The sequence below is a fragment of the Dicentrarchus labrax genome, unplaced genomic scaffold, assembly GCF_905237075.1.
Source record: "Dicentrarchus labrax unplaced genomic scaffold, dlabrax2021, whole genome shotgun sequence".
NCBI lineage: Eukaryota > Metazoa > Chordata > Actinopteri > Moronidae > Dicentrarchus > Dicentrarchus labrax.
This window is the reverse complement of record NW_026136702.1, coordinates 11,577,792-11,591,388: the sequence shown is the minus strand read 5'-3', so window position 1 is coordinate 11,591,388 and position 13,597 is coordinate 11,577,792. Positions and strand designations below refer to the sequence as shown.

General features: G+C 41.0%; 2 protein-coding genes across 2 annotated transcripts; both read right to left on the bottom strand.

Moving 5' to 3' along the window:
• Positions 1-903: 903 nt before the first annotated feature.
• lrit2 (leucine-rich repeat, immunoglobulin-like and transmembrane domains 2) lies at positions 904-5,949 on the bottom strand. Its single transcript, XM_051427048.1, has 4 exons — positions 5,753-5,949; positions 4,802-5,592; positions 2,040-2,773; positions 904-1,728 (listed from the first exon to the last, which is right to left on the bottom strand). Exons 1-4 carry the CDS (start codon positions 5,860-5,862, stop codon positions 1,702-1,704), a joined length of 1,662 nt encoding a protein of 553 aa, XP_051283008.1. The 5' UTR covers positions 5,863-5,949; the 3' UTR covers positions 904-1,701.
• A 679-nt stretch (positions 5,950-6,628) lies between these two features.
• Positions 6,629-11,632, bottom strand: lrit1a (leucine-rich repeat, immunoglobulin-like and transmembrane domains 1a). The gene is made up of 4 exons (XM_051427042.1): positions 11,181-11,632; positions 10,266-10,726; positions 9,068-9,373; positions 6,629-8,753 (listed from the first exon to the last, which is right to left on the bottom strand). The coding sequence occupies exons 1-4, from the start codon at positions 11,300-11,302 to the stop codon at positions 7,687-7,689; spliced, it is 1,956 nt and encodes a 651-aa protein (XP_051283002.1). The 5' UTR covers positions 11,303-11,632; the 3' UTR covers positions 6,629-7,686.
• Between the last annotated feature and the right edge of the window lie 1,965 nt (positions 11,633-13,597).

Here is a 13,597-nt window from a genome sequence, read left to right as displayed (position 1 = left end):
TATTTACTTTTCTGAATAATAAAAACTAATCTCTGAACACTGAAATCAGTGGAAAAAAATGTTTACAGAATTTACTTTGTTTTATGTTATACACTGTGGATAAGGATTACAACAAATAGCAGCATCAACCCCGCATCCGCAAATCATATAAAAACATCTAAATAAGCAAGAAAGCAGATGTGTCTGTGCTCCAGAGAATGAGAGCTCCCAATCTCAACCAGTCATTTAAAACCCTGATCTTAAGTCAATATAAGTGGGTCCCAGCAGAGATGAACTGATCTCCTTGCAGAAGACAACACATGGAGATGGAGGAGGGGGCTCATGTGATCTGATCATAAAGTGACGGCAGGAGGGGATATTGAAGAAAAAAGCCAGTGTTTGGGTATTATGTCAAATGAACAATGCCATTGGCCGAGGCATATCCGATGGGCCATCTGTCTAGGCTGGAAAGCACAGATCATGTGTGACGTACATGTACAGCGAGCAGCAGAGAGGATTAGACATATGTTAACAAAACTCTACCATTCACACTTCCTTCTTGAGCTGCAGTGGAAGGACAATAAAAAAAGCGGAAATGCTTTACTAAAACATTTAGCAAAATATCCACTTGATTTCAAACAGCTGCAGCATCATATAAGTTGTATAATGCTTAGAATAATGATTGATGAATGATAATAGTAACAATGATTGTGAATTTTGTCTCCTATCACACTGGAAAAACATTAGGAAGAAATATCTTAATGGCCAATATGAATAAGATACATTATTACAGCAAGCAAAACCTGTTTCAGTGTTCATATGGGCACCTGACTCTTGATTTAAGACAGACACTGAGAACCCTTACTTAATCCTTCATCATTTAATTGATGTGATGTGACTATTTTACCAATAACTAGTCAAATATTTACATAAAATACAGTTTATTAAATCAGTAATTTTAGTATGTGTTATCTGGTAACAGAACGACATAAAAGAGACAAGAAATTAAGGTTTTGTCACTCATAATGCTGCTTTAAAAGGACTATGCCAAGGACAAATGTCACATAACACAAGGTATGACCACACACACACACCCACACCCACATACAGACACACATCAATGCACAATTTAATTTAAATTAAAAGCTTGAATTGAATGATTTCATAATGTGTATATCTTATTGTACTTTTAAAGATCAATAAAAAAAAACTAAACATATAGTAGCAGACTTTATACTAGTTTAATTTCATCAAACTAAATTTAATCAAGACATTGTCTAGTGACACTGTGTACAATCACTTAACTATTTAACAGAATCACCATCTGATTTAAGGTGAAAGTGAGAGTAAAAATATGTGAACCAAAAAGGTCCACCAAAAGGATATTAGTCTGATAAATACATAAATACATAAATAAAACAATAATAAAAGTGCTAACACAGAATCACATAAAGATAAAGCAGACGATAAAGGAAGCACCCACTACTGAGAGACATTTTAAAAAGGGACTCTTCAGCAGTAATTTTGAGCACTCCTCCATTTAAATAAATCACAAAGGCTTCATTTCAAGCAGCAATTCAAAAATTGTGATAACTGACATTGAAATACATCATGATAGCAAGACAAACATGTCATATTTCAGAGAGAAACAAACTGCACAACCTCACATTCTCTACAGTGGTGAAAATCCTTGAATTACACTCTTGACATAACGGTCATCATTCACATGTTTGCAACAACCTCCTCGGCCTAGAACAGAGGAAGAGATAATATTAAAACCAAGGCAGATCATTGTCATTCTTCTAAATATTGTACTTATATGAGTATCACAGTCAGAATCTTACAGCAGATCTATTTTTATTCTATTTTTCAAAATGAGCTGATACAGGGTGCCTAGTACACGATCAGTTTCATGTTTACTCTTGTTTTAACAAATAATATATATTATATATATATATATATTTATAGTATAAATATACAGTAATTTAATATAGTTCAGCTGTCTGTCTGCTGTGGTCAGCTTTGTTCTTATGCAGTCTGTCATCTGACCTCCTCCTCACCTTCCTGTCTTCCCTGGAATTTTTATTAACCAGGTCCTCGTCGCTGGCGGCCTGCAGGCTGTCGAAGGTGCCTTGCCTCTCCCGTTCCATCCCCGACGAGCTGCTTTCTCTCCGTCGGTTCTTCCAGGACTCCATGATACCCTCCAGGCAGGCAAACTTACTGTCAGTGGTGCAGGCATACATACCTATAGGCACAGCAAGCACCATGGCTAAAACTATCACCACTATATGGATCAGCTTCTCCCTCTGTTCCATCTCAGTAACGTCACTTCCTGTTACAAACACAATGCACTGTCCAGGACGTGGCGCCTGGTTCTTAAGGGTCACACAGATTTCATATTTGGTAGCAGGCATCAGGTCAGAGACGGAGTAAGAGTGAATCCCAGGGCCGATGTAGATCATTTCTTTCTTATCGGAATCTGCCCGGCCAAAGTGGATGGTGAACCAGGTTTCAGATGGGCGGTCCAAGGTGGCGTACCACTCAATAGAGATGCCGCGTACTGTCTGTTTGGCGATGCGGATGTCAATGTAGACATTTTCATTAACAGGAACAGGTGGAGCCGGGAGTGATGGCTGGGAGCCGCCAGGAGAGCGGACATCCAGGAAGATGTTGACAGAGGTGTTTCCTATAAAGTTGATAGCAGAGCAAGTGTAGACACCATGGTCAGATGCATGGAGGGAGGGGATCACCAGCAGGGATCTGATCGTGTCTTCGTCCACTCTTTCCTGAGACTCTGGGGGAAAAAACGGGGATATAGTGTTATTTTAAGGGACATGCTGGCTTAGACAATAAAACTCACTTTGTTGTTTGTTACCTTAAGACATTTTTTCACATTTCACATTTCAGTTGAACACACATTATTTCATCAAATTCAGGTAATGTAGCCACTTTTTCCTATTAAAGAGAAAGGCTGAACAAAAATATGACCACTACACACATACACAGACAAACAAAAAATACTGGCACAGACATATACTAGACAGCTTTAAGATATAAATTGTAGGGCTGCAACTAACATTTATTTTAATTATTAATTAATTAGCACAATATCTTCTCAGTTATTCAAATAATCGTCTTATCCCTGTCAGAAAATAGTCAATAATGCCCATTACAATTTGTGTAAATCTAAGGTGACATTTGTTGTCCAGAACCTAAAGGTATTTCATTTATTATATTATCAGCAAATTCTCACAACTGAAATTTTGAAATTAGAAAATGGCAGATTTCCTAAATCTGGTTTGGGGGATTATCCTAAAGTATAAGGACATTGTAATATGTTCTTTTTTGGGACATATTTATGTGGCCCATGTATGTAATATGCATATAACATACATATAAGTATAATACAACTAAAATGTTTAATGTTTATTTACTGATGTAGTTAATTTATTATTGGTGTAATGTTTACATAGAAAAGAAGGTTAGAAAGGTTGTTCTCATAAACTTTAATTATCTATAGTGTGTGGAACAAACAATATCAGTCAGGTCCACATGGAATAAATAAAGTGGGAACTAATGCTTTATTTTTTGTTTATTAATTTACTTCTTGTAAATTAAAGACATAAATAAAGAGGAATTCAATTGAATGTTTTATAGATCAGTTATAAGCCATTTATAAGAAATAAAAATCATGTAGCTCTGAAATTCATCAGGAAGATGCTCTGATGGACCATTTGACTTCAGATCTTCTGGAGAACAATTGCAGAACAGTGGTGGACAAAAATAAATAAAAAGGACTCCAGTGCGCAGAAAGTTGTGATGCATTTATGATGAAACAGCTTATTAGGCTCAGGATTAGCACCCTAATGTTTTATCTACCATAGGGGCATCCAAGAGGGCACTTTTGCCCCCCTTACTCCACCAGGGTATCCAGAACAAAATGCATTTATTATTAAACTACTCATATTTAAAACAGCAGACTTTAAAGATTACAAATCCTTTAGTAAATGAAAATGACTGACTAGCTTTTGCATCTGGGTTATTAGAAAGTGAGTAATCCTTATGTCACTGAGAGCTGATTTCTTATTAGCAATTCAGACTCATTGCTCTTTAATAATGATTTTATGAATCATTCACCAGTGAGGGAGATTTTCAACCAAAACGTTTTCCTTATCAATGGCTTACAGCTGAACTACAAACATCATTTCAGTATAAAGCCACAATATAACCTGTATGAAGGGTGCCTTTATAAGTCATTATAAAGTGATTATTTTCATGACTGCTTTTACTTCTACTGGTATACTATAGATGTGTATATAGCCTACTTTTACTTGGGTTACAGCAACTCTGGTTCCTACCCAATATAATGACAGCTTACTAATGACTGTTAGCAGCAGAAGTGGTGTTAGTGATAGCAGTAGATGCACTAGTGGGATAAGCAGCAGCCTGGTTGCTTTCAGTTTATGATGGACTGGTTACATGCAGTCATTCTGTAGTAAGGACTCTCTCTCTCTCACACTCTGAAGGTTAAGTCTAATGACGCAGATGTTTATTTAATTACACAGTAGCCCAACACGGTTGACATTAGGTAGGCTGGCCTACACTATAATCTCCAACTCTCTTAATCAACACTGATGTTGCTGTGCAGATTGGAGAGCATCAGTGGCGATTATATCGCGGTGGGTCAGATTTAACTCACCTCATCTTAAGGAGGGCTTATAGGAGTCTGCGATTAAAATGTGTGTTTAAGTATCTAATTTAACACCAAGATGTCACTCAAGCTGGGTGTGGGAATGACATGCTGCGGACATCACACTCTTACCATGAAATCCTCTGATTATCTTCAGACCATATGTCCACCACACTGCGGGGTCTGGCCTGGCCTTGGCAAGGCAGCGCAGGGTGAGGTTTGCGCCCTGGGGCAGGCTGATGTTGGAGGACAGGGTAGTGACCACGGGCTTCACGCATGCCTGCAGCTCTACCTCGTGGAAGAACTTGCCCGTCCTAAAGTCCGGCCCTGAGCAGGTCAAGTAAGAGTTCATCAGTATAATCGGAGGACTTAGGGACTTGATGAACTCCACGAAGCCCTTCAGGCGACAGTCGCAGAGCCAGTCGTTGTCGTGGAGCGCCAGGACGACGTTCGGCCCGAAAGCGGTCGCCTCCCGCTCCTCCGCGCTCTGCAGTTTTTGGTAGAGAGGCCAGTTTTGGAAAACCTCCTTCGATATGACCGTAAGCCGATTGAAGGATAAGTCTAAGTAAGTCAGACCTGGCAAAAATTTTAACGCATGCTCCGGCAGGACGTCCAGCTGGTTGTGCTTCAGGTCCAGGATCTTTAGTGCCGGCGTGTCCTCGAACGCTGTCCATGGTACTGAACTCAGCTTGTTCCCTTGCAGACGGAGCTCGGTTAAATTCCCCAAACCCTCCAGACCATTTGAGTTTATCACTGTGATATCATTGAAGTTCAGCCATAAATTCTCCAAGGCGGGCGTCTGTGAGAATGCCCCTCTAGGGATTTCAGTGAAGTGAGATTTTTCTATGCGTATTTTGGTCATATCATCTGGAAGGTCCTGTGGTATGGCCCCAAACGCACTCTCCTCCATACATACCAGCGACCTATGATTAAAGGAACATGTTTGATGCAATATAAGCTATACAGTATTCATATATCAATTGTATTACTTTAATTTATCTACCGTCACCCACTGACACAGTTAGAAAGGCTAAAAATACCTCTGCCTTGGTAAAGGTTAGACTACGTGAAATCAGCTCTTACCTTCCATGACGGTCTTCTACACAGCTGCACCCGCGTAAACACTGAGAAAAAGGTTCATACCCCTGAATGTTAACCAAAACTATAACTAGCAGGTAACAAATTATGTCCATAGTCCGAGAAAATTCCCAAAGTTGAGGGCTACATTCGTGCTCAAGACATGTCGAGTGCGGCAGACAAGAGAAGCCTATTAAGCTTAATCCATGACGTACCGCGAGCAAGTGGCGTCTAATTCTTGGGAAAGACACGCATGATTAACACTGGACAGTAAGTGTCTGACCCAGAGGTCGGTGGCACCTTAAGTTATTATAGGTCACTTATAAACCTTTAATAGGAACACGTTTTGGGTTGCCAGTTTGAGAAAAATCCCTCTTACTGGCATTAATAATGCAGTTATAATAGTTGGCAAGCCATTAATAAGTACGTTGGAGTTCCACACTGTCTAATAAGCCATAATATCCGTAGTTATTTAAGTTAATAATAAGTTGGGAATACATTTAATTTAATTAAAAGTCAAGACTCTTGTGGTCCACAGAGGATTTTGTTGATGAATTAAAGAGATTTAAAAAAAAACTTCACAATCTGCCAGCCCTAAAGTTGTTCTTATTAGTGGGCTTATAACTGATTTATAAAGAATTAGTAAATTATTCATTAAGATAGATTAAGCCCATGCAACTTCTAAACCCTTTATAAAGGGTGACCTATCATAAAGTGGTACCTTTCAGTCTTAGACAGACACTGAGTCGAGTTGGCAAATCCACATGAATAAAATGAAGCATCGCCCTTTTCAAATCTGCACTCTGTATGGAAACCCAGTCTAAATCTTGATTAATATGGTGATTTGACAGTAGAAATATAAGAACACACAGTACCGCTAGCTGGATATGTATATATAAAAGTTTATTCAACTATTTTCAAATATTATCATTGGAATTAATAGATCTACATTTAACGGGGGAATGATGCCTCTAGGTGGCACAAAACAGGTACATAGAGATCATAGTATGTGTCTCATTGCTGGGAATAGAAATCATTTAACATTTTGCATCATTTCCACCCTATTTACATAGCTTCAAGTGTCATAGTTCAGTCCTTTCTGTACTTCTCTCCAGCTCCAGCTTTTCTCCATTCAGAGTGTTGAACCATGCCAATGTGTATATCTTCTCTGAGAACATATGACAGATATATACAGAGGCACAGACTTAACTGTATATGTAAGTGTACATCATCTAGTAAGTATATACAAATCATACACATACATATATGATATAAACAATAGAGTATCAACCGTTGAGTTCCCTTTAAGTCAGATCAGGTTACAGAGGTTTATTCGCTGGGCCATGCAAATGAGATGAAATATAAATTACAATGATTGTGATGCTCTTTCAGCCATTTTCTCTTACAGGCTTAGTGATAAAAACATTCTTTTAGACACAAAAGGATGAGTTTGTTTGAATGTTGTCTCACTATTAATGCATGGCTACATGTATGACAGTCCAGTGAGTTTCTCTCTATCTGCAGGAAACATGATAAATTCTAAACATATCTGGAAAAAACAAGTTAATTAAAATGTTAAATATTCTCTAAACTGATATTTCCATTATAGTGCAGCGTGCAAAAGTCCTTTGATAGAAGTTAGCTCTCTGTGGTGGTGGAGTTGGTGGCGTGATCCAGCGAGGAGGGACAGGTGGGGGGGAATCCCACGGTGTGGGTGTATGGGAGCGTGTGGGAGGGGGGCTGACGTCAGGATGCTGTTGAGGGTGAGAGTACAGGTAGTGACGGGGATATGGATGTGGGTGGAGATGGGGATGGGGATGCGGGTGGTGATGGTGATGATGATGGGCATGTGAATGGGTATTGGGGTTCGGACTGGGGCGTGGATGCGGGTGAGCTCGAGGGAGATGGCATGGAGCAGGAGCCGGAGCTGGAGCATGATGTCAGCAGAAGTACTCATTAGGCTGTCCCTCTATCTTAGCTGTGGCCTCAGAGTCCAGGCTGGAGCGGGCTGACAGCAACCTGTTGGACTCCTCTGGGTTCAGCCTGTTCAAATACTCTCCCTCGAGCCCTTTGGCCTTTGTGGCAGGGGACAGTGTTTCAAATGTCACATATGAATCTTGGATGTCCTTTGATTTCTTTCCCCAGTACTTCTGAATGCGTCTCTTCAGTGCCCCACAGCACACGATGACAGTTAGCGGGACCGCGATGATACAGGCCACTGTGATCACAATCACATTAATCAGCCTCTGGGTGCCAGTGGCACTGGCTGCTTCATCAGTGGAAAATATGACACATTGCTCCTTCTTGGGGATCAGCCCCCTCACACACACACAGGCAATGTACTTGGTCCTAGGCACCAGCCCATCGATGGTTACACGGTTCTGCCCCGCTCCAACATTGATCTTCCTCATGTCCCTCTCTCCAAACACAGCATACAGCACACTAAATGCTGTTGTGTTCTTGGCTTTAGGAGCCCTCCAGTTCAGAGAAATTGTATTGTCTGTGTCCCCCACCACCTTTACTGAGCGGACCACCCTGTCCGGGTCCTGCTGCAGCGATGAGGTGTTGGCCGCCAGGTTGCTTAGATTAGTCTTCTCCAGATACAGCAGCGCATCTGGGTTGGAGGAGGTGGCAGGCCCTGGGGTGGCTCTGTCAGCCAGGCTGTAAATGACAAGTCCAGGATCAGGACCAAGACCAGGTGGGAGGCCTGGATCCAGGGCAGGCATGGATGAAGGGGTGGAGGTTGGAACCACATACCTGGCCACCAGTTTCTCCTGGTAGGCTGCTTTGCCCATCTGGTTGGGTTTCTTGACTTTGGCTTTCTTGTCGTTGCTGGTTTGGTTCCCCTCTGGTTTTGGTGAATTAGAGACAAGGAGAGAAATGACAGCTTCAGCATTCCCCGCATAGTTACTGGCCTTGCAGATGTATTTCCCTGAATCACGGTAGGACACAGCTGAGACACTAAGGATGGACCAGGTGATTCCCTCCTTCGAGGTTTCCTGCTGAACTGTGGTGGGATAGAGGGGAGAATATGGTCATTAGACAATGGTTATAAAAGGACAACGATTTTAAATATGATGTGGCATCTGAGTAATATGCCCTTTCATAAATACACAAAGAGACACCAAGCAGGTGATTATACAGTGTAATCATCAGTTTTGCATAACTGACTGTTGTAGCAGCTGTCAGTCAGATTTACAACCTTACAACTATCTCCACTGGTAGCTTTCCATTTCATTAACAAAGCAGTGCAGACAAAAGCATCTTATCTCAGGCATAACACAGAGAATTACCCTGATATTCAAAGATCTACTGACTCACCTGTTCCATTAAGGAGTCGTCCATCTGCCCTGCGCCACGTCAGGTCTGGGATGGGGACTCCAATGGTACCACAGCGAAGCAGCACATTGTTCCCAACAGCGCTACGAACTCGTGCCACAGCTGTGTGGATACGTGGGAGCTGACAGCGTCGCAGCTCTGCGTCACTAAATAAGACTCCTGAGACACTCTCCGGAGCTGAACACCGGAGCCTTGTGTCAATGAACGCCACTGAAAGGGTCGGAAACTTCTGGAACTGGACCAGGTCGTAGAGCCGACAGTCACACACCCAGGGGTTGTCATGGAGACCTGAGGGTGAGGGTACAAGTGAGGCTACAGGAGAAAGATGAGCATCCAGCTGTGTGAAAAAAGTGATAGACCAGCCTGCAGATGGCTGGTGTGGATGTTAGGATGTTAATCCTGTAAGAGGATTAATATTTAATTCATAAACTACATCATGACCATGACTACAGCAATGATGGTGGTAGTGATGATGATGATGATGATGATGATGATGATGGTGGTGGTGGTGGTGATGGTGGTGATGGTGGTAGTGATGGTGGTAGTGGTGGTGGTCTAGTGATCCAGGTCAGGTTTTGCTGTCATTTCACCCTCCTGTCCTTGAACCTGGAACAGCTGCCCACTGTTCTGAGTATGAGAGTGGGTTATACACAGAAGATGAGCCAGTGGAAAATTAACTTTTATGACGTGCTGCAACACTGCTTACGCAGTTGATCTAAATTTAAAGGCAAAAAAAACAAGTCACGTTTTTTCCACAATTAAACCACGTCGTTGTCTCTGGTTCTAAAGGGTGACTTGGGGCAGAATGGGCCAAGGCACATACATACATATTAATAAAAACGTACAGTTTATAAGCACTATATATACTTAATAAATGTTTTATAACACACTGTAAGTTGTTAGCAGATGTAAGAACATTTTAAGGGTTCATAAATATACAGTAGCTATTTGTCTACAATTATGACTACTACAATCATTGACCAGTATCTTAATTACATCTATCAGATGCCGTGTTGCTTAGCAATTGTTTTGTCCTGCTGCTATTCAAGAATGTTTCTTTGCGCAAAATGTATTAACACCCTATCCTTTACGCACTGTGTTTAGCGGCGCGCTTTAAGTATTTTAAATTTGTTGGTTTTGTGAGAGAAGGTTGGCCATCAGGAGGCGCACTGTCCCTTACCAAGTATCATTTTGGAGCTCTCTGGCCCTTGCACGGGCTTTGCGGCCAGCCAAGTGGACAGCACCTCTGCCGGCAGGGTCAGCAGGCTGTTGCTGGACAGATCCAGGTAGGTGAGGTTCCTGATGTAAGTGGTGGCCTCCGCTGGCAGCGAGGTGAGCTGGTTGTTGTGCAAATCGAGAAGTCTGAGGCTGGGCATATCCATGAGGGATTCCCAGGGAAAGGCGGTGAGGGAATTCCCGTCCAGACGAAGCTCTTCCAGATTGAACAGTCCCCGGAAACTGTCTGGGTTCAAGGCGGACAGCGTGTTGAAAGACATCCACAGGAATTCCAGACTGGAGAGGTAGTTGAAGGCTTCGCTTGGTAGCCGCTGGATCGCTGTCTTCTCAATCCGCAGCTTGGACGTGTCAACAGGGAACCCAACAGGCACAAGAGATATCTCGGGATCATTGCAAATCACGCTCCTAAAAGAGAGATATCATGAATTCATTTATGTTCACCTCTAAATCATCCTTCTCAAATTACGCATTTAAGGACATTTAACATGTAACAAAGTGAATTTTAAAAAATGATTAAATCATGTTTTGACGTCCAGAGGACAGAAAAATGTGTATAATAAGTTCACAAGCAGCAAAAATGCTGTGGCTACTTATATTAAATATATTTATCTTCCAATCCATCCAAACTCGCATAAAACGCATAGATGGGGGTTGAAAGTGCCTTTGAGAGATAATCCTGCATTAAATAAAATTGGACCGACATGCACTCTCTGAATTATCTTTGGTACACGTGTTCACCTCTATGCAAACATCTGTCCTATGAGGACAAGACCGGTCCATCTAAAAAGATGCGTCTGTGCGCACAAACCACAAATTTTTTTTAAATTGAAAATCATTTTCATTTGGACATCCTCCTTACCTGGCCTTTGATCCATCACTCAGGTTGTGGTAAAAACAGCTGCACTGCGACGGGCAGGGGCTCACTGGGGAGACAAGTTCACCTGTGGCCACGTAGAGCCCCAGGAGCAGGACGAGGAACATTTTGGCCCACTTTTACGCATACGCTGCTTGCCTACATGCGCCCAGTTTGCGCCCACTGAAGTCAAACAGACTTGCTTTTTTCTCTCATTTACATGAATATCATCCGCATGGCTTTGTCCCACCGCTTCGCTGTCCCATAGTGATCCGACTGCTATGAGTCCCGAGATAAAAAGGATAGACAAGGATTAGCGAAAGTACTGGCGTTCTTTTCATTTGGATGCGTATTGCATCCTGGAATCCGATAGGCTGCGCAGAGACGTCCCTATTTATTATCACAGAAAAACACATCCGAAATGGTCATAATCCACTGTGATGTTTGGATTTTTTTTCTTTCTCTCAAATGTAGCTTGTTCATTTGAGCCTTGCCGTGACTGTTAATCTGTAAGTGGACAGCACTATGTTTTACCACAAGGTGGCCCCTATATCATAGTCTGTGGCTCTCACCTTCGGGCCTGTCCACTCAACTGATGTTCAGTTCACTTTTCTTTTTCTTTTCATTTTTACATTTTTAACTTTACACTTTTAATATTATTATCCCATTCACATTCAACACCACATAGCAGATATAGAAACTTTGATTTAAAGAAATAACGATTATATTTAAAGAGAAACCTTTTTTCGTAAATGCAAAATAAGAGAAAAGAAAATGACCCTGTTGGTGGGGCCTGAACCACTGAGGAGAAACAGTAAATTAAATCGTTTCACTACACAATATCTCATCAGAGAACATAAAAATCAGTTTCATGCTCAACAGTCACCAGACTACATATCAGATGTACTTCTGATTCCCTCTTTTGGCACTTGCATCTCATTTCATCTATGTGCAAGCACAAAAATGACAGACTATTCATCAGCAGGAAACAAAGTAGTATTTTCTAAACCAACATAATTTGTCAGAATTACTCACAATGGCCTTTAGATTTCACCTCAGTAATTCACACTACTATGGGAAAGCCTTTCGTTTTGCAAAGTATACTACATACGGCACAAGTTCATTGTGTCCCCCTTGTATTTCATAACAGTGGCAAGTCAGTGTTACACTTGGCTGGTACTGCTAAGTGTGCTGAGTCAAGACAACAACTTGGCAGCAAAAACCCTTTTTACATCTGACCCATATGTAACCACAGAGCCTGGTAAAAGCTTTAGTACACCACAAAAACAGACAGAGATGAATAAATCTGATTGATTAATAATATAATAACCGATTAATATCTGCAGTCTCTCTCTCTATACCTACTATGTTTATGTGTGCACTTACTGATATATTCAAGTCTTCCATCCTGAGTATTGTCCCTGTTTATTTTTGTTTTATTGCATGCTTTAACATGGATTGAAAGCCCTTTGAGTCACAGGTCTTTCAGTCTGTGGTCTGTGCTGAGGCACTAAACATGTTGAGCATGTTTCCTCGTGCTGAAAACATTAAACATTCCATATTGCCCTGCAAGTAGGCTACTTAATCTCTTTAACTGAAGCCAATAAAGCTGTCCTTTCAGATTGTATGAACCAGAAGACTGGACTTTATTTAAGGTGCTTTGACATTCTTAGTGTGCAAAAAGTCTCATAAGAACAGATATACTGAAGTAACATTACATTAAATAGGGCTTTGTAGTGTTTGCTGTATCATATTTCTTTAGTGAGTTGCCAAATGTTTAGTGCTCAACCACTTTCAGCAGAAAAAGTCATCACAAAAGTCCAGATATTATTAGTATTGTATTTGTGTCAGCATTTCTTTACACTTCTGAGATAAGTTTTTCCTCATTTATTCAGAAATAGAATCAATTTGTTAAAGCAGGTTTAACAAACTTGTGAAGCATGATTATTTCACACCTAAACTCTTGTTGGGGTCAACCAGGGACACAGGGATTTGTTTAGATTTTCAACATCATGAGACAGATGAAAGAAATTCAGCCGACTGTCACAGTGTTACCATGTTCATACATAATCCCACAGTTTAGTGGTTAGTTTTCTTATAGGTACCAGATAAACAGGTTCTTAAATGAAGACTTACAGTACAGTATCCATTTGTTTTTTGTAGAATTTAGTCCTTATATAGAAAAGATCTATATTGTTTATCCATATGATTTAGCACTTTACTCATTGTCACCTATATTTCACAAGGTTCCTGATCTTATAATCCTGAGGTTAAAACAGACTTCAGCCACACAATGTCATGCTTGTGTCCCCTCTTAACCCTATGGCATGAAAAACATGACGAATCCATCACAGGCTGGGGCTGATGGCTGGATTTCATGAAATTTACACACTTGTTGATCAGCTAAAGCGGAACTGGAACAC

What these genes read in the sequence shown, in the direction of transcription:
- lrit2 (XM_051427048.1), bottom strand. Translation starts at nt 5,862, where the DNA reads ATGGACATAATTTGTTACCTGCTAGTTATAGTTTTGGTTAACATTCAG. An exon ending in GTAGAAGACCGTCATGGAAG is followed by an intron (nt 5,593 to 5,752) that starts GTAAGAGCTGAT and finishes CTTTAATCATAG; the next exon opens with GTCGCTGGTATGTATGGAGG. An exon ending in ATTCCAGGGAAGACAGGAAG is followed by an intron (nt 1,729 to 2,039) that starts GTGAGGAGGAGG and finishes CCTCTGTTCTAG; the next exon opens with GCCGAGGAGGTTGTTGCAAA.
- lrit1a (XM_051427042.1), bottom strand. Translation starts at nt 11,302, where the DNA reads ATGTTCCTCGTCCTGCTCCTGGGGCTCTACGTGGCCACAGGTGAACTT. An exon ending in AGTGATGGATCAAAGGCCAG is followed by an intron (nt 10,727 to 11,180) that starts GTAAGGAGGATG and finishes TCTCTCTTTTAG; the next exon opens with GAGCGTGATTTGCAATGATC. An exon ending in GAGCTCCAAAATGATACTTG is followed by an intron (nt 9,374 to 10,265) that starts GTAAGGGACAGT and finishes CCTCACCCTCAG; the next exon opens with GTCTCCATGACAACCCCTGG.